General features: G+C 37.5%; 1 protein-coding gene across 4 annotated transcripts in view; it reads left to right on the forward strand.

Moving 5' to 3' along the window:
- The first annotated feature begins 5,422 nt into the window (after window positions 1–5,422).
- WASHC3 (WASH complex subunit 3) overlaps window positions 5,423–25,179 on the forward strand; it is a 37,240-nt gene continuing 17,483 nt past the window's right edge. The window contains exons 1-5 of one of the 4 annotated variants that reach the window (XM_006084080.3): window positions 5,423–5,576; window positions 6,144–6,242; window positions 14,671–14,736; window positions 17,388–17,483; window positions 21,788–21,898. In XM_006084080.3, coding sequence (XP_006084142.1) covers window positions 5,526–5,576; window positions 6,144–6,242; window positions 14,671–14,736; window positions 17,388–17,483; window positions 21,788–21,898 — 423 coding nt within the window. In that variant the 5' untranslated portion in view covers window positions 5,423–5,525. The remainder of the gene's footprint in view (window positions 5,577–6,143; window positions 6,243–14,670; window positions 14,737–17,387; window positions 17,484–21,787; window positions 21,899–25,179) is intronic. The other 3 variants (XM_006084081.3, XM_023749866.1, XM_014451528.2) reach the window with 3 other exon arrangements.

Raw genomic sequence — 25,179 nt, forward strand, 5'->3', positions numbered from 1 at the left:
GCCCAAGGTTCATCAACCTTCTAAAGGACCTTTCCCATTTGGTCTTTGCCTCCAGCCAAATACTCTACCTAGGGGCTTGAAACACTTATCAGTATATATAAACATAAAATTAATTTGAACAATGGTAAGTTAAAGGGGAGGCCACCAGGTTTCTCAGCCTTTGCAAGCAATTTGAGAAACCCAATAGATTTAAAGATACATGAAATAAGCATTTCTACCAACTGCATTTTTAGTGCTATATTGAGTTGAGTACCTATTTCCTTTCTCTGTAAGAAAAGGCAATGAATGTTGCTGGTCTCTTTGTTTCTAATGATGGTTAAACACAAAACTTTGGTCTTTTTTATAAACACAGCTGTTGTCCTATCACTGAGCCAAATCCAGACAAGATTAGACTATGGCTGAAATTAAGGTTAATCTCTGCAACCATCTCTAGTAAGAGCTTTCTAATACTGTTTTAGGAAATCTCTATTTTTGAGACAGTGTATAAATGAAATAAGGCCCAGACAGCTAACCCCTAAAGTAAGCCAGAGGCAACTAGTGATAAATTATACCACAGAGATAAGGAAGATAGACTGTCTAAACAGCTTAGTTCATTTGGGTTCATTTTTACTTAGACTGTAACTGTAAGAAATGACTTTCTTCATTAAGTTTAAACCAGACCAATATTAAGTTATTCTTTAAAGAACTTTCTACATCTTTTCTTAATTTAATGTTTCCTTGCTAATTGCTAATTCTTTCTTCCACTAGTACTAATGAAAACTGGGTGTTTGTTTATTACAAATAGATTTTATTGTAATTATTGTATAAGAACTCACTTTGGTTTCTAGCCTATAAGTAGAAATTATTTTCATTAAGATTTAGACTCTCTAGAACAGGGGTGGGCAAACTTTTTGACTCGAGGGCCACAATGGGTTCTTAAACTGGACCGGAGGGCCGGAACAAAAGCATGGATGGAGTGTTTGTGTGAACTAATATAAATTCAAAGTAAACATCATTACATAAAAGGGTACGGTCTTTTTTTTTTTTTTTTAGTTTTATTCATTTCAAACGGGCCGGATCCAGCCCACGGGCCGTAGTTTGCCCACGGCTGCTCTAGAATCTGAAATATTTGCCAAATATTCTGTATGGCTGGTTCTCCTGAGAGTTGGACACTGGGGCCTTAAGCTGTGTTGTGAATGCCTAACAATGCCTCTCTCTCCAAAGAGCCTGCACCAAGGAGAACATCTGTGCATGCATCCCTCATTGAAATCTGTGAGATTTCCCTGGTGCCTGATTGTGAGCAAGTCTAGGGCCTGGTGGTATATACAGCTGCATCAGAGGTCTTACCCCACAAATACTTTAACCCCCAAGACCATGGAGCCATTCTGCAGTTCTTTCATTTTGACCTATTCCTTTCCCCATCATCCCACTCACCTGCCACAATAAGATGTGTTCACATGTGTATATGATCTTTACAAGACCCTGGGTCATTGCTTCCTACCTATTGAGAGCAAATAACTGGGAGAATGTGGAATTATTGCAAGGGTTTCTCAATATTATACACATCTTACCACTACCAAAATCCTCTTTTTCCTTTGAAGCCACAATGTCCTGGAGTCCTGAGATAACATAGCCAGCTCCAAAATCCAACTTCCCTACATGATGTCAGGCATCCTGCCAACTGCCTCTTTCCCCTCCCAAACACCATTAACAGGGAGGAAGAATGAATCTGCCAGAGAACCCTTCCCTCCAATTCAGAGAGAGTGGGTTTTGAAGATCTCATTCAAAAATCTTGAGAGGGTTAAAAAGTTCTCATATATAAGGTGTGCCTGTCATCTGGGTATCTATTATGTGACCCCAGGTTTGGCTCGAGTTCAAGATGAAAGCCGGAACCCGTTAACCATTCCTGCCTATGTGACAGAAGAGGCAAGACTTTCTAAGGCAGGATGTATGGTAGGAAAACTAGTAGGACCCAGCCTGGAAAATAAAAGGACATGAAATACTATCTTTGAATTAAAAATTGGGGCTTTTAAAGATGGGTTTCCCAATATAGTTCACCATTTCCATTTAATGTTCCCATTTTAAATCCCCAACAATGTATGTGTTTGCTCAGTGAATATTAAATATCCAACCACAATCATCTAGGGATCCTCAAATTTTTTTTTTCTATGAAGGGCTTCACATACTGGAAAATATTGTGAACCACTTTCCTAGACTGACTGGCTCACACCTCCTGGCCCATTTTTTAAAAGGGTAATAGCAAAGGTTCTAGCATGATCATTTTGGACTCTAGAAACAAGGCTACAGGACCAAATGTTGATGTTGAACTTCCAGAGTAGTGTTAAGTGATTTTATGTGGTTGTGATTCAAAAAAACCTGACCACTTTAAGAAGTCCAGGTGCTGAGTCATTTACTGAAACAACCAAAGGAGGTTAATTAGAAGCAGCTGATAGTGGCATCATTTGCTGCAAATTATTTTTTAATATATGGAGAGGGTTATTCTGCAGAGTGCTATAGAGTATATAAACCTAAGCAAAGACTCACGACAAACCTATCTCATTCATACCCCCACCAATGGGGGACAAATCTGACATCGTGAATTCCAGATAAAATAACTTGGCTCTATTAAAATGTCAATGGTTACTTCTAATAAGAGTGACTGTGACATTTTTTCCTCCTATACTTTTTTCTTTGTTTCCTATGATAAATATTTCACTTGCATAATAAATCCTTAACTTAAAAATAGGCAGCTACTAAGTAGCACAGCTATATAATGTTGTTAGAGAATTTAAAGAAATTACAAAGAAGTTGGCAATACCACATGGTCACAAAAGGTAAAGGTAGCATGTACAAGGTATCAAACAAGTGATGAAAGCATGGCTTGGTATAAGGATTAAAAGAGAAATGGCATCATCTAAGGCAGGAAAGTTAAGACTCTTGGATTTCTTGGGGCATCAGTTCTGAAGGGAGGGTGGAGTCTTTCAGGGGTCACTAAAACATGTTTGATGGAGAGTCTGGATGGGGAATGATTAGTTCTCCCAAATGCCCTCCACCTCTTTTGTAGCCAGGCAGTTACTCCTTCCCTTGTGCTCACCTCTTGAGAAACTGAATTGAGACCCTACTCAGTAGAGAGGTATCTTACTGAACTCATTACTTGAAAGTCCACATATGGAGGTGAGTGATATGTGTTTTCTTAGATTTTATATTTGTCTTTTAAGCATCCATTCATTACAAGTCTCATTATATTGACTACTAGAGGCCCGGTGCACAAATTCATGCACCAGTAGGGTCCCTCGGCCTGGCCTGCAGGATCAGGCCAAAACTGGCTCTCTGACATCCCCCAAGGGGTCCCAGATTGCAAGAGGGTGCAGGCCAGGCTGGGGAGGGATGCGGGAGGTTGGCTAGCAGAGGAGGGACCACGAGAGAGCTCCAAGGCATGCCTGACCCTTCTCACTCAGTCCAGATTAGCCGGACCTCAGCAGCAAGCTAACCTACCAGTCGGAGCCTCTGCCCCCTGTCCTAAGGGCTGGTTGACCAGTCGACTGTCTGCCCCCTGGTGGTCAGTGAACGTCATAGCGAGCAGGCAGTTGAACAGCCTTAGCATATCATTAGCATATTACACTTTGATTGGTTGAACCAACGACCGGATACCTAGCATATTAGGCTTTTATTATATAGGATATTTATTTTCTGTATTTTTTAAAAGTACAGTGGGGCCTTGACTTACGAGTTTAATTTGTTCTGTGATGGAGCTCGTAACTCAAATTACTCGTATGTCAAATCAAAAGTGAACGAGTGAGACACGTGATGCTGGGCTGATGTTGTGGCATTCACTGTGACGTTCGCTGCGCCAACTAGCGGTGGGTTATCTGAAGCTGGCTCGTAACCCAAATTTTAGCTCGCAACTCAAAGCAAAAAATCGGCCAAGAGATGTCGTATCTCGAAAAACTCGTTAGTCGGGACACTCGTAAGTCAAGGCCCCACTGTATTTTTATTGATTTCAGAGAGGAAGGGAGAGTGAGAAAAATATCAGTGATGAGAATCATCAATTGGCTCCCTCCTGCACACCTCCTACTGGGATGGAGCCTATAACCCAGGCATGTGCCCTTGATCAGAATTGAATCCAAGACCCTTCTGTCCGCAGGCCAACACTCTATCCACTGAACCAAACTGGCTAGGGCTGTTTTCTGTATTCTTGAAGGACATTTGTGGCTAACTGATGCCTAAAGGTAATAAAACAACTTACTTGGAAGCACGTTTTCATATGCAAATCAACCAGTCCCTAGCCTGTTACAAGTTTCCTCCTCTGTCCAAAAGTAGAGCATTCATAGGCTGAAATGGTGTGAAACGAAGAAGCAATTACCATTAATTTATATGGAAAACATTTTGAGCTTTCTCAGTCTCAAAATTTAGTACATGCACAATGTCTTTATTTTGTTTACAAGGATCTAAATGTTTAATTATGTCCAGTTTTATGCTAACACCCTTAGGAGCTTAGGGTTTTGGATACCTTAGACAGTGATTGGCAAACTCATTAGTCAACCGAGCCAAATATCAACAGTACAACGATTGAAATTTCTTTGGAGAGCCAAATTTTTTAAACTTAAACTATATAGGTAGGTACATTGTTATTAACTTAATTAGGGTACCCTAAGGCTTAGGGAGAGCCACACTCAAGGGCCAAAGAGCCGCATGTGGCTCCAGAGCCGCAGTTTGCTGACCATGGCCTTAGGACAGTGGTTCTCAACCTTGGCTGCACATTAGAATCACCTGGGAATCTTTTTAAAATCCTGATTTCTGGGCCTCACCCTCCGGAAATTCTGTTTCTTTGTTATGGGGCGAGGCCACAACGTTAGTAACAAAGAAACAATTTCTGGAGGATGAGGCCCAGAAATCAGGATTTTAAAAAGATTCCCAGGTGATTCTAATGTGCAGCTAAGGTTGAGAACCACTGCCTTAGGACATACCTTGCTAACGGATGCACAAAAAACTTGAGATAAAGCCCAGATGCGCTTTTAGTTCAAACCTGTGGTGCACTGATGCTGAGATGCTGAGTGTGCTTCCTGGTAAAGGAACTTGGTGGAGCCACTCTTGGATCAGAGGGTGCAGCTGCCTCTATAATGGTTCCCTGACAAAGCCAACACTAAACGCTATTTTCCCTTGATAAACAAGTGACTATTTGATTAACAAATGAGCTACTTAGATAACAGGACTAGGCAAGGAGAACTCAAACAGTCGCAATTTTTTACTTTTCCTTTTTGCCACGATGTTAAGGTTTTCCTGCTAGAACCGCAGCCTCGCTCCACCTCACGCCCCCTGGACTGACGTTACAATCTGGAACTAGAACTACCAATCCCAGAATGCCAGGCGAGTGGGCGGGCTCTCCGAGAACCGCTGAGTGATTGGCGTGCGAAGGCGTTTCCTTCCGGAAGGAAGGGCCCGGGAGGCGGGGACTTGGGGAGACGTTCTAACACTATTGCGGGGTTGGATGGACCACAGCGGGGAGGGTTTGTGGGTGATGCCTGGGTCCCCCGCCCGCTGAGGAGATGGATGAGGACGGGCTTCCTCTCATGGGGTCAGGCATTGACCTGACCAAGGTTTGTAAAAGAAGGAGTTGGACTTCCGGTGACCTGGGAGGAGGATGGTGAAGGGACGCCGGGTTTTCAGGGAGACCCCATCTCCCATGCCTCCCGCTGTCCCTGACCGCAGGTTGCTCTTCTGCAGACCTCGGGTGGGAGAGTCCCACTGTCCACCTTCGAACGGGGTCCCTCCCGAGCTGCTTAAGGGGTTAGCGTGCTTCCCAGCCTTCGCTTCCCCTGTCACGAGTCTGCCTGCTCAAGGGTGACGCACTGGCGACGTGAGCCGGTTGTGACCTCAAACCCTCCCTCTTGTATTCGGCCCCCAGGGTTTTTGTGTGTTTCTGTGTGTGGTCCTCACCGGCAAGTTCGTACTTGTGAATCCAGAGCCCATTCTGAACTTTTCGGTGGCCTCCGTCATCTTGGGACGCCCCACCCCCACGGGGCAGGAAAGCAAGTTCAGGGCTATTCCGAGGACCCCAAGGGGCTCATACCGCACAGCAAAGCACCCCTGGTCGCACACGCCAAAGGGATTGCTCAGTGTACGTTCCTCCTGTACGAATCACCTCTTTCTTTCACATAACGCAGGTGCCAGCTATCCAACAGAAAAGAACGGTGGCATTTCTAAACCAGTTTGTGGTGCACACGGTGCAGTTCCTCAACCGCTTCTCCACAGTCTGTGAGGAGGTAGGTCCTGGGATCCGGTCTCGTGAGCAGCCTAGAAATCACCTTGCACTTTTGAAGGCAGCAAACGAATAAAACGAGAATGATAGTCTGTTCGCATATCATGACCTGGTCACTCAGTTATTATGCTAACAAACTTTAAGTCCTCTTTGATTCTGTTCCATCAATCCTGTACCCCCTATCCCTGCTGAATTTTCTAGAGGCCTTTGGGAAGTACGGTCAGTAAGGTGTATTGTGATTAAAGAGAACAGAAGGAATTCCAAAACATCACAGTTGAAAGCTTTTTTTTTTTTTAATTTTCAAATTGGCTGTTTCTCTTACCCCAAAAATTTACATTTTTAGGTACACATTGTTTCAGTTTGCATTAAAATTACTTTACATTCCTTGACCCCCAAAAATGGTTAAGAAGATAGCCTAAAACAGTGATAGCGAACCTTTTGAGCTCGGCGTGTCAGCATTTTGAAAAACCCTAACTTAACTCTGGTGCCGTGTCACATATAGAAATATTTTGATATTTGCAACCATAGTAAAACAAGATTTATATTTTTATATTTATTTTATATATTTAAATGCCATTTAACAAAGAAAAATCAACCAAAAAAAATGAGTTCGAATGTCACTTCTGACACGCGTGTCATAGGTTCGCCATCACTGGCCTAAAACATAACTTTGGCATCAAATCTCATTATGGAAATAAAAATACTGTCTGCAAATTCACTTGTGAAGTGAAGATTCAGTACCCAATTAAGCATTAGTTGCTAGATTCAGGGATCCCTGTCCTTGAAAAATAAAGGCTTGCCAGGGAGGGAGGTGGTTAAGGGGACCTAATATATGGTGAAGGGAGAAGATCTGACTTTGCATGGTGGGCACACAGTGCAATATGCAGATAGTGTAACATAGAAACCCACACCTAAAAACCTGTATGATCATATTAACCAATGTCACCCCAATAAATTTAATAAAAAATAATCATCAAAATAAATAAATAAAGGCCAAAAAAAAGGAAGAATGGGGAGAAACATGGGTTGGAATTGGGTTTAAGAAAGGAGAAAAGGGTAAAATTTGATAATTCACAATCAGGTGAGCCGATTAAATAAACAGTATTCAGTTTATTCTGTCTTGTATTTCATATAAGGTATAACCTTATTAAGTGGAGTTTTTTGGGGTGATTTATGAATAAAAATTGCATGGAGACAGGAAAACTATTTTCACTTAAAGATTCCAGCTGCTGTTTTTGTCTAGTTATCAAAATCTCTTCTGTCTTCTCTCTAAGACAAAAAGAAGTGAAATGATTGTTGATAGATTAAGGAGCTCAATTCATTTTATCACCCAAAGACTAGGTGCTTGCTTCCCTGAGTTTTACCTTACACTGTTGCCTCTCTAAACGGGATATAGCATTGACTGGTTAAAAAGAAGTAAGCCAAGGATTTAGTCCCTTATTTTTTTATGTCAGGGTAAGGTGAAGTATCTGAGGAGAGATTATTCCAGGATTGTTAGCAGAAAGGAGCAAATACTCCATCCCCAGATTTCTACTCACCAGTTAAAAAAGAAAATAAACAACAAACCTATGAAAGCAACTTGATTGACCTTCTCTGGGCCAAGGACAGACCCTCAACTTAATAGTGCCTGACAATTTTCACTGAGGAGTGAGTGCTATTTATATAATAACCATCTCTTATTTATTGATTGCTTATTAATCATCAGAGCCTCATGATCCATTCTTTTCTTTCCTTCTGTTTCTCTCTAAACTTCCCCTCAACTGTTTTGACTGTTTCAATAGTCCCTTGTTCTTCCTTGAACTCTAGACACAAAACTAGACCAAAAACTCATGAAGTTTAAATGTTGTTTATTGCCTTTTTCTCCTTAATGGATGATCATCTAAGTTGATAGTAACTCATGTTTTATAATCCATATTTCAGCAGTGTATAGGCTGTTTGCTTGGTACGATGACAATAACTAATATTTATTGTGGGCTTGTTCTGTGTTAGGTATTGTACTAAGTGCTTTGCATGCATTTAATCATCACAGCCCAGCCTTTTGGGAGAGGTCCAGTTTTCTCTCTTTTAGAGCTACAGAAACCAAGATGTAGAGAAGTTTAAACCATTTGCTTAGTCATCCATTCACTCATTCAACATATATTTGAGTGCTTGGTATTTATAGCTGCAGTCACTGCTCTAATTTGCCCACATACAGCTAGAAAGTAGCAGAGCTGGGATTCCGACTCTGATCCAGTAACTGAAAAATGCAAAAATGTCTCACTGTTCTGTTATATTGCACCTTCTGTAATGAATAAGAGGTATGTTTACATCACTTTCAAGTGAGACTGTGGTGTCCTCTTTATAGCCGTTTCAAAATTTATTTATTTATTTATTTAGGTAATCCTCACCTGAGGATATTTTTTCCATTGATTTTTTTTTTCTGAGAGAGAGAGAGAGAGAGAGAGAGAGAGAGAGAGAAACATCCATGTGAGAGAGACACATTGATTATTTGCCTACCACACATGCCCCAAATCAAACCTGTGGACCCTTCAGTGCACCAGCCGACACTTATAACTGTTTAGATTTGTATTCTCTTTTTTTGCTATGCCATGTCCATTAGATGTAATGTCTTTTTAATAGATGTAATATATGTATTTAAACATAAAGTGCCATTTTCTCTCCCACTTTAAGATTAATGTGGTTTTTCGAATTATATTGTAAATTGTTAATAGCACCTACTAATCCTTGTTTAGTTAAAGTCTCAAACAGGAACCAAATGACTGTGTTTCCCTTCACAAAAAAGTGAACCTCGGGTGTTATTTTAACTGGAAGTGAACTGAGGGAGAGGGGAGAACCTATTATTTTTGTTGTTTTTGTTTTTCACATAATCCGGTTTGAACTAAACTGTAACAACTTCATTCACTGCTAAACTCAACCTGGAATTAAATTTCAAAGAAATTGTTGGGGCTCTCTTCATCACTAATACTAGTTTTAGAATAAAGAAAAAAGTGAAGAACTAGATTTTTTAAAAAGCTTTCTGGATATCAGGCTACTTTGTAACTCTAATGATTGGAACCAGGGTAGGAGAGAAGTTAGAAGATGGAGAAAGGAAAGTAGTTGAATCAGAGTTACAGAGTTACTTAGGGTCATCTCTTCTTCTTCACAGATCCCCAGTAAGCATTTCTATTCTGGCCCTAATCAGCAAAATCTTACTGAGACTGCAAATTTAAATGGGGGAGGGGGGCACAATGCAAGTTCTGTGCACATTGCAAATAAAACTCAGCAGAAATTTAACCTTTTATAGTGAATTTTAAAGTCAAAGGTACCCTATAAACAGAGCAGTCAGATGTGTTATTTTGACTCAGACTTGTAACATGCCTAGAACACTGAGGTTTTAATCATTTTTAAATATTCTAAAATGCTTTTTTAAAAAAATCTTAAGTATAGACAGAAGTGCTTAGAAGCCTCACATAATCTAAAAAACTTTATAGAGCTTATCTTTTTTTTTTTTTTAATCCTCATCCAAGGATATTTTTCCATTGATTTTTTAGAGAGAATGGGAGAGAAAGGGAAAGACAGAGAGAAATATCGATGTAAGAGAAACACATCTATTGGTTGCTTCCTGCATGAACCCCAACCAGGGGGGCTCAGACCAGGGAGGAGCCTGCAACCGAGGTACGTGCCCTTGACTGGAATCTCACCCGGGACCCTTCAGTCCACAGGCCAACGCCCTGTCCACTGGGCCAACTGGCTAGGGCTGTGGTGCTTATCTTCTACATCCAATTTTAAGTCCACCATTGGACTTAATCCTACCAGACCTGAGGCCCTGAACCTAACTGTCCCCTATACCTGGGCTCCTGAGCATTAAAGAGAAAAAACCAATATGATATAGAAAAATGTTAGTTACATGCAAACAAGTGGTTAGAATAAGATGGAACTTGGAGACATTGTAGAAAATAGGTCTACCTTTCATCTACCTTTCATCTAGTGCCAATATTCCACCTTTGTGTGGAAATTACCGAAAAATAGGTACAGCGGTCTGGTAGGGTTAATCTGCAACCAAATAATGTTTTGTTTAAAACCCTATGTAATGCTACATGTTTACAACTGCTTTTACAACTTCTGAGCTTATGTGTCAGATGAAGCTTAATAAAACAAGCAATTGCTCTTCTTTCTGACTTCTAGGACATGTGCAGTCCAGTGTGATATACCAAGAGATCCATTATTTTAAAATACTGTTTTTCTTTTAGTGGATTAGGTATTTTACAAATCTGAAAAAATCTACAGGATTTTATTTTTGTTTTCATGTTTAATTATTCACTTCATATTTTTTCTTCTCATCTTCTTTTGCACTTTAATAAAATGCACTACCTTAGAAATAGGTGAGTGATAAACAAGATTCTGTCATGCTATTCAGAATGGCATGCAATTTAAAACTTATGAATCGTTTCTGGAATTTACCATTTAATATTTTTGGACTATGGTTGACCTGGGTAACTAAAACCACAGAGAAAGGGGGACTACTGTATTTCACAATTGTGGTTGTTATTAGATTAGATATCAAGGATATTTAGATAAGAATATATTGATGTTTAGATCAGTGTCTTTCATGTCTTGCATGAATAAATCATTCCTATGATCTTGTATTGTTTTTTTTAAAAATATTTTATTTTGGTGAGGTTTTTTTGTTTTAATATATATTTTTATTGATTCCAGAGAGAAAGGGAGAGGGAGGGATAGAATCAATGATGAGAATCATTGATCGACTGCCTCCTGCATGCCCCCTACTGGGGATTGAGTCCACAACCCCGGCATATGCCCTTGAGCAGAATCAAACCTGGGACCCTTCAGTCTGCAGGCCAATGCTCTATCCACTGAGCCAAAGCAGGTAGGGTTTGGTGAGGTTTTGATAAAGAAGATGAGAGTAGGTAAAATGAGTGCTAAAGCCAAAGGTTAATATACCACATGAATCTGCATCCAAAAAAATGAGAATTATTGCTCTAGAAAGTAAAGTCATCCCTCAGTATCCACGGGAGATTGGTTTTAGGACCTGCAGAGACACTAATATCTGGGGATGCACAAGTCCTTTATGTAAAACTGGAGGCCCACTGCACCAATTCATGCACGGGTGGGATCCCTCAAGCCTGGCCTGCAATTGGGCCCATCGGGGCCGCGGGAGGTTGGCTAGCCAGGGGAAGGGACCGTGGGAGGTTGGCTGTGGGAGTGCACTGACCAGCGGGGATCACCTCCTGCATTGAGCGTCTGCCCCCTGGTGGTCAGTGCGTGTCATAGTGACTGGTTGTTCAGTCATTCTGTTGCTTAGGCTTTTATATATATAGATGGTGTTGTATTTGCATATAATCTGCACACATCCTCCTGTACACTTCAAGTCATTTCTAGATTTCTTAAAATACCTAATACAATGTAAATACTATGTAAATAATTGCTGTGCTGTGTTATTTAGGGAATAATGACAAGGAAAAAAAAAGTACATATTTAGTGCAGACACAACCTTGTAGTCCATCTACTTAGTAAATGTTAGCAACGCGTAACTTTCTCCTTAATATTTTTGTTCCTGTTTGTTTGAATCCAAGGATGCAGGCCCTGTAGGTATGGAGGGCCGACTATAACTTTTTTGTCCAAGGCTCTAATCTTCTGTATCAACAAGTAATTTTCTAAATAAATGTTTTCATTCTCATTTCCTCTTTACTAAGACTTGTATTTTAATCCTTAGCCTCTCTGCTATGAATCATTGACTGACTACTCATTGAAGGACAATTTAGTTTTATGATCTAACCCTGAAAAAATTTAATACCGATTTTTAAATATGAATCATTGAGTATTAATTGAAGGACAATTTAGTATTATGATCTAACCTTGAAAAGAACTTAATACCAATTTTTAAATAATTTCAAATAAATAGCATCTGTCTTAGGAAATTTGATCAGAAAAATGTGATCCCCAGTGTTTATAGCACAGTAGCATCCTTTGTCTTAGTAAGAAAAGAATTTATTATTTATTAGCTTTGAATAAGAAAAAATCTTATCTAGGAAATACTCAGTAATTTCCATCTTTTTTATTAATAAGCTTTATTTTTTAAAGCAGTTTTAACTTCACAGAAACACTCAGTGATGAGCAGAAAGCACTGAGTTTCCATATACTTGCTAACCCCTCACCTCCATGCACAATCTTTCCTGCTAATCAGCATCCCCCACCAGCGGGAGGGATTTGTTAAAACCAATTTGTTACAATTTACATTGACACATAATCACCTATGGCATCATGTTTTATTTGTGTGTGTATTTTTAAAATATATTTTTATTGATTTCAGAGAAGAAGGGAGAAGGAGAGAGAAATAGGAACATCAATGATGAGAGAGAATCATTGATCGGCTGCCTCCTGCACACACACTACAGGTTATCGAGCCCACAACCCTGTCATGTGCCCTGACCAGTTACTGAACTGTGATCTCCTGGTTCATAGGTCAACACTCAACCACTGAGCCACACCGGCTGGGCTGGCATCATGTTTTAACAGTGTAAAACTCTTTCAAAACAATGTAAAATTCTTTCAAAAAAGTACCTTGAAAAAAAAAAAGTACCTGGAATTGCAGTATTTGAGCTCAGATTATTTTACTTGTTTGAAGACTTACTATTTATTCTCAGCTGAAAATTGTCATAATGATAATTCCTACTTCATACATTTGGTGTGAAATTTCAAATGATATGTAAAAGTCAGAAATTATCATTCAGTTTGCACATTAATTTGCTGTAGGATTTCTGCAATTGCTAAGCTTCTGTAGTGAATTAAAAGATTGATTAAATTGACCAATATGTAATTTTCATGATTTTCAGGAAAACAACTTATAATTTGGCGAGGAATTCATATATACGGTATTTTATAAACCTGTTTTACCTTTATATAAAAGCCTTCTGTGAACAAATCCTAGAAATCAAAGTTAAAGTTAGCATTGAATGCCATTAAAACTAGATTTTGGTGTTTTATTTGTAAATTATATCTTTAAAAATATCAAGATGCTTATCTTAAAAATAAGTGAAAAAGCACTAACTACTCTGTGGTGGCTTTCAGGTTTTCTCTCTTTCTAAATATGGGCAAAATGACCAAATCTGCTTACGAGATAATATCCTAGAAAGCAGTCAAATTGCTATGTATTGGCCTACTAGAAAACTGGCAAACTGCTCTTGCACTGTCACTAAATATAATAATGTTTAGAATTAGGGCACTTTAAATAAATGTTCTTATGGTTCATAATTTATGATGTTACTTTTGTGTGGTGATAGATGATAGGTAGGTAGGTAGATAGATAGATAGATAGATAGATATAGATAATTTAATTGTGCAGAGTAACTAGAGCACAGTAAGCCTATGGTTCTAGTTTATTTGGGATTTTGATGGTAGATTGATTCCTTTTGCTTTTTAGAACTCTGGTGTGTGTGTGTTTTTGTTTGTTTTTTTAATTCTTTTCAACATGAACTCTCATCTTTCAATTTCATCTCCTTTTACTTTTCAAACTTGAAAAGTTTGTGTTATGCCCAGATTTCAAGATTCCCAAGAAACCACATCAGGGAGCCAGCCAATCCGATGCAAAAGCATAAGAATCTGTATTTCAAGCTAGCTTGAGCTCCCATCCACCAGACTCACCGACACAATGACAAGCCAAGTGGCTGAGAGACAGAACCCCGCCTAGAGACGGGTTTTAAAGGGGGGGTTGGAGTAAGGGGAGGAGAAAGGACTGTGCTCTGCCGATTGGCCAGGCGCAAGTCGATGTCTTGTTCCTGGGTGTGGCTAGCAGAGTCTTAGACTTCCGGGAAGAAGGTCCTTGCCAAGCAGGTGGCCAAGGTAAGATGGAGGACGTAGCCCTTACCCTGGGGCAAGGTGGAGGGCCTAGCCCTTACCCTGGGGCAAGGTGGAGGGCCTAGCCCTCGTCCTTTCAGTTTGAATTTAGGACTAATTGTATATACTTACGTGTTAAAGTAATTTATAAAGGCAGATACTGTTCCAGGTTGTCTTGTGTTAATTTTTTTATTACTGTTTTCTGTGAAGAATTTCTTCATTCATCAACAAATAATTACTAGGCTCCTATTAAGTATCGAGTACTATCCTGGGCACTGGGGAAAAGCAGTGAACAGAAACTCTGTCCTGGGAGGAGTTTACATTCTGATCCCAGTATTGATTGTAGCTCTGATAATGAGTTTGATAAGGCTGTAAATGTAACTTCTTATCTGTGAAACAGTTTTATAAAATAATTGTGAAGCATGCTAATGAAAATAATAGGAGACTTTAGTTCCTATTCCTACTCATATAAATGAGAGAGTAGTATATTAGAAAATTACATACTTAAACCATAGTTTTTATTATTTTCCAATCTGCCCTTTGTTAACCGTAAGTTTATTTTAATCAGACTTCATTCTTTTGTTTCTAATCTTTTCCAGAAGCTGGCAGACCTTTCTCTTCGTATCCAGCAAATTGAAACAACTCTCAATATTTTAGATGCAAAGGTTTGTATTTCTGAATAATTTATGGGAAAAACGTTGCTGTACACTTATCAACTTTCTCAGTTATACTTCAATTGCACTTAATAACTAATTAAACAGCTCCTGCATCCTGAGGTGATACAATGTTCTTTGGGTTTTTTTTAATTCATTATAATTTAAAAAGGAAAAGAAATTTATTATGAGCCTGAGTCTATTTAAATGCACACATGACCCTAGCTGGTTTGGTTCAATGGATAGAGCATTGGCCTGTGGACTGAAGGGTCCCACGTTCGTTTCCGGTCAAGGGCACATGCCCGGGTTATGGGCTCCATCCCCAGTGTGGGGCCTGCAGGAGGCAGCCAATCAATGATTCTCTCTCATCATTGATGTTTTTATCTCTCCCTTTCCTTTTTTCTCTGAAATCAATACAAATATTAATAAATAAATAAATAAATGTACATATGGATTGAGATTTCTTTAATTCTAGTCTAAAGTGTGAGTAACATGTTAACAAATTGAGCTATTACATAATTTGCTTCATTTGATGGAAATTTTTCAGTTTTCTTAATAGTAATCATTTGATAACACAGTAAAAATTATATAAAACTTGAGATGTCTCCAGAGCAAAATTTGGAGAAAATATCAACTATTTTCTATTTACAAATATATTAAATACATATTGGAGAATACACATTTTGATGTCAGAAATTACAAAAGATAACTAGCAAAAATGAGTGTTTTGATTTGAAACCTTGCAGATTTTGTGCGGTTTTTTCTGTTTATAAAGTAAGGGAAACACTAGCATATTTTTGTGACTTTGTCATTTTATCAAAAAAAATCAAAAAATATTACATATTTATTAGGAAGTAAAATGACTAATATTTTTAGCATAAGGATTAGGATGTCTAGTTTATACTTTCTATATCTTCTGATAGACTTCAGCCACTATATTTCTCTCAGAACATTTCTTTAGCTTGGAAAATTTAGGATACCTGGCCTTGAATATGTGCAAGAAATTGTAGCAGCCATGCCCACTTGAAACTATTTGGGCCATAGCCACTGTGCTAAGTCCTGTCATCAGTCAACAGTTCTCAATAAACACCACTGCTTCAGGTCTTATTAATATTGTTTTTTTTCATTATTCTTTATTATAGTTATGTGTCTTGTTTTAATGTTTGGGGAATTCTTGAGTTAGAGTCCAAGGTCATAAATTAAGTTACTATGTGGACAAGTTAACCTTAATTATTTCAATGGTCATAGAGTTAATCTCCGAAACTAGCCAAACATCTGACAAATGTATATCATTGATATGAAGGTGAAATTGGAAAAGAGGTTTTACATGGATTGTGCAACTCCAACCTGAAATGCTCAACCACTGACAGCACACCCATCTTTTGTGCATGAAAAATAAACACATTTTAGTAGCATTCAGTGGTAAATGTTTAAAGAAAGAAGAAAAGAGTGAGCTGTGTCAGACGTTAAAATGTGATGAGGAGTTTTGTCAGCCCTGGCCAAGTAGCTCAGTTGTTTAGATTCCTAGTCAGGGCACATGGGAGAATCAACCAATGGTTGCAAATAGATGGAACAACAAATCAGTATTCTCTCTTCCTCTCTCTAAATTCAGTAAATTAAAAAACAACAATATGTCAAGTTTAAAAAAAATAATAATAAATATCTTTAGAAAAAGAGTTTTGTCATTTCTCAAATAATGGATACTTAAAATGTGCTACAAAGCGCTGGCCGTGTGCCTAACTGGTTGGAGCGTCAGCCTACACACCTGTCTCCAGTTCCATTCCGGGTCAAGGGCACATACCTTGGTTGCAGGTTTGATCCCTAGCTCCCATCGGGGCAAGTGTGGGAGGCAATCAATTGATGTGTCTCTCACATTGATGTTTCTCTCCCTCTCCTCCCACTCCCTCTCCCTCCCTTCCACTCTCTCTAAAAATCAATGAAATCAATTGAAAAAATATCCTCAGATGAGGATTTTTTTAAAAAAGTGCTACACAGCACTTTGTTTTCACAAAGTATGTTTAGTAATAATCTTTTAACATTTTTGTGAGGTAAATATTTTTTTATCCCCACTCTACAGGTGAGAAAATTGAGGCCTACGAAGATTTATACAAGGTCACATGCTTGTGACCTAAAAGCAGGCACTTTGACTCCAAAGCCCATGCTCTCATTACTTACACTGGGATTTCTTATATTTTCAAAGTAATTCCTGGGAAAAGAATGTTTATAATCTAAGTTAGATTTGTAAGAAATTGTTCAAAAATATTTTATTTGTGATTGCCTTTCCCGTTTTAACTAGTTTGTGGCATGGCGAATTTCAAACACCAAAAATGAGATTTTTATAAACTTGTTTCTATAGCAGCCGTGGGCAAACTACGGCCCGCTTGAAATGAATAAAACTAAAAAAAAAAAAAGACCGTACCCTTTTATGTAATGATGTTTACTTTGAATTTATATTAGTTCACACAAACACTCCATCCATGCTTTTGTTCTGGCCCTCCGGTCCAGTTTAAGAACCCATTGTGGCCCTCGAGTCAAAAAGTTTGCCCACCCCTGTTCTATAGGCTTAAAAACATAACAGCTATTTAAAACACACACCTAGAGATTTACAATATTTAAGCACCTATTATTATCCTCGTATACCAATATGAATTTTCTTTTTTCAGTTGTCATCTATCCCAGGCCTAGATGATGTCACAGTTGAAGTCTCCCCTGTAAGTGTCACTGGAGTCACAAATGAAACCACTTCAGAGCCATCACAGGTAAGTATTAACTTCCAAGAAACATGAGCAAATCTTCTGGTTGAACCAGGTAGACCTAAGCAGCAGATTTGATGGAAGAAATTAAACATGTAAGGCTTTGAATAGTAATATTTTAAAGCCTTAAGATAGAAAATGAAGCCCTAGCCAGTTTGGCTCAATGGATAGAGCGTCGGCCTGTGGACTGAAGGGTCCCAGGTTCGATTCTGGTCAAGGGCACATGCCCGGGTTGCGGACTGGATCCCCAGTGGGGGGCGTGCAGGAGGCAGCCGATCAGTGATTCTTCTCATCATTGATGTTTCTAACTCTCCCTCTTCCTTCCTCTCTAAAATCAATAAAAATATATTTGAAAAAAAAGATAGAAAATGAAGTTTGAAAAAAAATTAGCTGTTTTGTTATTTTGAAGGGCTTCCTGAAGTTTATATTTTCTTTGATCTATACAGGACTAGGAAAAGTCTTGAATATAATTATTTTCTTCAAGCTCACGATGGAAATTTTTTCCAAGTTTTTATAAAATTACTTTTTATTATGAAAGCTTTCAAATATACACAATAATAGAACAGTACAGGGAATATCCAAATGCCCATTACTCAGATTCACTAGTTAAGATTTTGTGGCCAACCTTCATCTCTATCACTTGCTGTAGTGAGTTCCAGGCATCTTGTCATTTCACCTCTGTGTAAATCCTGGAGCATCTCTGAAAAGTTCTGACATCTTCTTGCAGAACCACAGTGTCTTTATCATGTACCATATAATTGACAGTAACTGCCCCGTATTATCTAACATCTTGTTACTCAGAGTGTGCTCCATGCACCAGCAGTGTGGTTATCACCTCGGGGCTTATTAGAAATCTCAAGCTCCACCCCAAACTTACTCAGAATCTGCTTTTATAAAAAAAAAGATATTTTAGTGATTTCAGAGAGAGGAAGGGAGAGGGAAAGAGAGATGGAAACATCAGTGATGAGAGAGAATCATCAGTTGGCTGCCTCCTTCATGCCCCCTACCCGGGATGAAGCCTGCAATCCAGGCATGTGCCCTGACCAGGAATCGATCTGTGACGTCCTGGTTCATGAATCTATGCTCAACTACTGAGCAGCACTGGCTGGGCCAGAATCTACATTTTAACAAGATCCTTAGGTGGTTTGTAGGTTCTTGAAAGTTGAAAGATACTGATCTAAGAAATACTAATTGTCTAAAAAAGTATGTTTCTGGATTTGATTTGTTCAGATCTGTAACATAGTAAGGGTCACACTTTACACTTGGTTCTTATGCCATAATGTCCATTTATCCTCTGTATAAGTTTAAATTCCTTATTACTTTTATTTCAAGAAATAAAAATTGATTGAGAATAATCTCTAGTGTATCTCAGTGAGGTATTAAAATTCCAAATAAAATCATCACTAAAATAGTGGTCTACCAAGTAATACTGAACAAGTAGACTCCCTATCTATATGGAATTCTGCATTTGTACATGGAGATACTTTTCACAGGATTTTTTTAGATCATTATTGTATTGACCATGATGATAATGAATAACACATAAAGGGTGTCAAGCATACTTCTAAGTGCTTTTCATAAATTAACTCATTTAATCCTCACAACAACTGTACAAAGTAAATACTCTATGATCACTTCTATTTTACATATGTGTCAAATAAAGTACACAGAGGATAAGTAACTTGCTAAGGGTCAAACAATAAGTGTAAGAGCTGGAATTTTAACCCAGGCAATCTGGTGCCAAAAGTCCTAGCTCTTACCTGCTACACTACACTGCTTCCAGTAACTATGTTGAATTCATTTAAACATATTGAGCCCATGTGGTATGAGGCACAGTAGGAGAAGCCAATATATTTAATGTATTTTTATTGATTTCAGAGAGAAAGGGAGGAGAGAGAGATAGAAACATCAATGATGAGAGAGAATCACTGGTCAGCTGCCTCCTGCGTGCCCCACATTGGGGATCGAACCCACAACCTGGGCATATGCTCTGACCAAAAATTGAACAGTGACCTCCTGGTTCATAGGTCGATGCTCAACTGAAGCCATATATTTAGATATAGGTGTCTGGAATAAATTATATAACCATTTACTTAACAATTAGATACTAGACAATTTAACAACCATTTAATATAGGAAATTCTATTATGATGACCATTGGAATATATAATATATGAGAGGAAATGCAGGTGTTTAACTTTACAAGGTTCTTTCAATTAAATGTGGACCACCTTTTTCCTAAAATATGGCATGTAAAAATATTAAGAAAGTGTTTCCACTCTACCTAATAGAGTGGATACTAGCTGTCATATGTTCCTATAAATTTTTAAGTGGTATCTGTGTAACTTTGAATATTAATTTTCCAAATGTAATCATGAATGCCACCTATAATATGTCTTTTAAAACTTAGGCAGTTGTATTTATCCTGCCTATTTAAAGTCTCAAAAAATTATTATGAGTAATCATAGCAAAATTTTCTAAAATTCAGAATAATCTGATATATCTGGCAATTTTATTTTTAAATTGTATATTAGTTCATTTGGAGAATTTATGAAGTTCTGTTGGCCTCCTGAGTTTATAAATTGTGGTAAAGTTGTGTGTTGATTAGTTTAATAATATAATTGCTTATCATGTTCTTAATATCAAATCAAGTTATTTTGTCTTCATTGTTAATTGGTATATTTTTGTAAAACATTTTGAAATGGACTTAAGTATTAAGTATTGCTTAATACAGAATTTCCATTGGCATTACAGTCAACTCACTTATCAGATAAAGGACGAACATGCCTTTTTTCTTAATCATCCATTCCTTGCAATCTCTATATGAGTCAAATATCCAAGATTTGCATTCTGATTTTTCTGCAACTTAAATTTCATGGTATGGATTTCATCGTTACTCACAATAGAACATCCAGTTGTGAAGATTGAGAATAAAATGAGGGGCAAATGTGATAGAAAATTTATTGGGTCATTCAATTAGGAAAGGTGTAAGACCTGACATAATTAAACCTTGTTGAGGTTCTTATTATTAGGCAAAAGTTAATGGCTAAGTTTTGAGATCCAGAGGGCCTGCATGTAATTATCATTTATTCAGCTGTAATATTGTATGAGTTTATTATTCATAATTTTTTAAGAACTTACTTGGGTCTTGTTTGAATTTTTTATTTAATTAAATGTTTTGGACTTTTTTTATTTATTTATTTTATACATGAATAAAATAAACACACACACGCACACACACTCCTTTTTGTGCACTTAATGGTGTCATATAACAGTAGAAACCTGAGGGATTTTTGGATGCTTTATTCACTTCAGTTTTTTTGACAGATTTAATTTATATTTGAATTATCTGAGGAAGAACCTTACTTTATAATTCACATTCATATTTTTAAAACTATGGATATTTAAAGATATTTCTTGATTTGTCTACATTTCAGCATAGACATAAAATTGATTTCATCCTGTTAAGGAAATTCCTCTTAATGCTGATATACAGATAATGAGCAAGAATTCATAAAAGGAAACTTACTTTAAATGTTCAGGTTGATAGAAAAATCCATAACTTTATAGAGACAGGCCTACCTTTGCACTTAAGAGAGGGCAGGGTAGCTGTCTGGACACAGTACTGTGAGAACTGCTCGTAAGATAAAAGATCATTCCCCAGTATTCTTCACTATAAGTAGTATTTAGTCTTTAATCTTGACTTTGTGAAGAATGCTACCATTAATAGTTCCATCAGTAGCTGAAATACACAAAACCAGATAAATATTGTCTAAAAAGTGGGTTTTTCTTCCATAAATTTTCTGGGCATTGCTTTCTGAAATGTTAGAATAGCCATAGCTACTTAGAAAAAGATTGTTTAGTAAATGAAGAATTCAATTGTGTAGATGGTAGATACCTGGAAAATGAGTTCATTGTCCATTAGAGTTGAACAATAGACAAATCAAATAGTTTTATTAGCTTTATTAGAAGTTTTATTAAAGTAATATGTCCACCTATAATGCATCTTTTTTTATCAGCACCCTGGGGATAAGTAAAGCAAAATTCTAATATTTTTATTTCCATAAATATATTTGCATTCTTAAGGAACAATATAGTGTTTTTAAGTATAGCTTCCTCTGAAGTCATTTAAATGTTTATAAATATTTGGAAACATACATCTTATAATTAAATTATTGCTATTTAAATTTATAAATATGATTTTTCTGATATTAATTGCTTTAGAATTATAAAAAGAAACATCCCTTTTAAGTAACATGATGGACCCCTTTGTGAACTGTCTAAAGATTTACACGCAATACTCTCTACAGCAGAACAGTTTACAAGAATCTGGACCACAGGAAAGTGAAGTAACAGCAGAAAATATCTTAACTGTAGCCAAGGATCCAAGATATGCCAGATATCTCAAAATGGTTCAAGTGGTAAGCTGATTTGGTCTGTCTTCTCTGTCTAGCAGCCTCATTTGAAATTCTTAACCCTGGAGGTTTCATTGTTATTTTCAACCTGAACAACTGCTAAACCGAGTGACCCAAGTTTTCTACTCTCTTACTTATTTCTTTCCGATGTTCAATTAATGCACTGAAAAAAAGTAACCAGAAGTCAACTCTTTCTAATTAAAATTGATCTCACACTTCAGACTAACAGTTTAATATAGATTTATATATACATATTTTGCTTTGCATAAGATTATTGCAAATCTTGGATGTATTGATAGAGGAATGAAAGCGGACTATTCATACGGCTTTAGCTTAGTTCCCATATGCTAGCACAAATAATTTTTTTGTAAATTTTTATTCTGAATTTTATCTGTCAGTGTATTGGTTCATAGAAAAGAGCATACATCTCTTGGCCATGTAAGGTAATGCTTTTAATTTATTATATGATTTTAGAATTTACATTTTTTCCCTAGGAAATCACTCCATGGTATGATACCAGAAATATCTGCAGCTGTCTATGACACCAAAAGCCAATTTCCTTTCATTCCTGTAGGAAGTCCTATTATAGTTGAAGGAGCTAGCTGCCCATCACTTTTCTGTCAATTAAAAGAGTAATGTTTTTGTACCATTCCATTATCAGGCAAAGGAAGAACTAATACTAAAGAAGAACAGATTTATTTTGCTGTCCATGCATTTTTATCACCAAAATAATTTAAAACAAATAGTATCTGGCAACCAGAAAGAGTGGATGGGCTCATTTGGAAGCTGCAGTGGTCACAGTGGGGAGGAGAAAGTACCTTCGCTTTTCCTGGCTGTCAGAGCAGTGGGTTTGTCACTTTCAGAATTCTCCGTAGATAGTCAAAACCCTGGGCTCTATCCAGTCTGTAGGAAAAACTGAACCAGACTTTGGGGTGAAACTATATGAAGTCCTTTTATTAAAAGAATAAAGTAGAGCTGTTTTGATCTGAACCATGATAAATTAGTGTTTTAAAGCTAAAATCCACAAAAGCTTAAGCTAAGTCTAAAATGTGGACTGTTAAAAATTGTGTTTGACTCTCTCAAACAAAAGAGGAAAGAAAGGTTTCAGAGTGACTCTTCTTGCCTAACATATAAAGTATGAAATAGGAAAATCTACTGGATGGTTTCTATAAGAAGGCCCAGACATCTTTGATAAAAGACTATGTCTTAGAATAACTTGTATTCTTTTTTTTTTTAATGTATCTTCATTGATTTCAGAGAGGAAGGAAGAGGGAGAGAGATAGAAACATCAATGATGAGAGAGAATCATTGATCAGCTGCCTCCTGCACGGCCCACACTGGGGAGCAAGCCCGCAACCTGGGCATTTGCCCTGACCGGAATCAAACCGTGATCTCCTGGTTCATAGGTCAACACTCAGCCACTGAGCCATGCCGCCGGACATAACTTATATTCTTGATGCATTACCTCTGATTTTACAACAACTTTAAAAACACTTATTTTCTTTTTCTGTATAAAACACTGTCCATTTATTCCACAAGTGTTTATTAAACACTTACTTTAAGGTACTATACTAGGTAGTGTCTAGATTTAACTTAGCCAGCTAAGGTTTCTAAGATACCACTTGAAATTATTTTTGTTATTAATTATTAGGCAAGTTCCATTACTTTTCAGAGTTATATATATAATATATATGTGTATACACATACATATTTTTAAATGGCTCCTTTAGTATTCATTTTTTTATTCATATGCCTTCCTATCTCACTAGATGTAAAAGCCAAAGTCCTTCGGAGGCCCACAAGATACTGTACAATTTAGCTCTCCCTTTACCTTTTTGATCCCTTACCTTGGCTTACTCTGCTCCAGCTCTGCAGGCTTCCTTGATGTCCCTCGAGGCCTTTGCATCAGCTGTTCTCTCTGCCTCAAACATTTTTCCCCAGACATCATCATGATGTACACCTTCACTTCCTTCAAATCTTTACCCATGTAGTACCTTCTCTCTGGCCCCATTCCTTTTACCCTTTACCTGCTATATGTTTCTTCATATAAACTTCTGATATTATTTTAAATACTACATATCCTACATACTGTGTGGGTGTATCCCCCTGTACAAAAATACAAACTCCATGAGGGTAGGGGATTACTTGGGGTACTGCACTATTCCCAGTTCCTAGAACAATACCTGACACATAGTGCTTACCAACAAATGAAAATGCCTCTGTTTTTCTCTAGGCCATTTACCTTTTGATGGGTTTTGGAGATAGATTTCTTTTTTACACTGGCTCAGTGATTTTTAGATTGACAAGCTCTGTCAAAATACACATTCCTGGTCCCTACCCTACTGAATTAAAATCTCTGAAGTTGGGACTTCAAGCCAGAGCATATGTATTTCCAAAAAAAAAGCCCTTCTCATTAAGAACTATTTAAAAATATTCCAACCTATATTATAACATCATTAAAGTAAGTTTTATTTAGAAACATTTAAGAAAGAATAAATGATTATTAATTTTATTTTTTTAAGTTCGATAGTACTTTAGCTTCAGCCCATTCCTTTTGCTTCGTGTCACTGATTATGGGCAGGGGTTTAGTTTCTCCTGCCTTGGTCTTTTCCTGTTTTTAGCCCAGTTTTTCTGATTTCAGTCCTTTGCCTCCTCTCCGCCTTTGGTACGGGTATTTCTGATTCCTCAACATTTCCACGGTTCTGGAAGTGAACTTGGCCTATCTGTGCAGAGTCATCAATCATTCTTTTACCTGCTTTCCTGCTTTTAATTTCCATGTTATTGTGGTTCATATATACCTCTGAGTCATTAAAAGTGGAGTTTGAGCCTCACTGTTTGGGGGTAATTTTCAAGAGGAAAGGGGGAACAACATCTTTACACTGCCATCTTTAAACTGCAAGTTCATCCAAGTTAAATTTCATTTTATTGTTTTTAGTTTATTGTGCCAGCCTGGATCCCAGAATCTTATTTCCCAACTTTTGTTTCCTACCGCTCCCTGTCCTGAATTCCATTCTTCATACCAAACCACAAATCCTTCCCAATATATGCTCCATGCTTTTCCACCTCTGAATCTAAATTCTCCTTCTCTTAATTACTGCATGCCCAGATTCTACTCATCTAACACATTCCTGTGAACATGTCCACTAAATCCTCCCAGATTCCTAACCCACCAACACATAAAACTTAGGCAGTATCTCCCAACATTGACCAGTCTAACCACGATATCTACATTTTTTGTGAAAATTATTCTTACCTACTTCAATGATTACTTACACATATGTTGTCTC

This window comes from Myotis lucifugus, unplaced genomic scaffold, assembly GCF_000147115.1.
Source record: "Myotis lucifugus unplaced genomic scaffold, Myoluc2.0 scaffold_10, whole genome shotgun sequence".
Lineage (NCBI taxonomy): Eukaryota > Metazoa > Chordata > Mammalia > Chiroptera > Vespertilionidae > Myotis > Myotis lucifugus.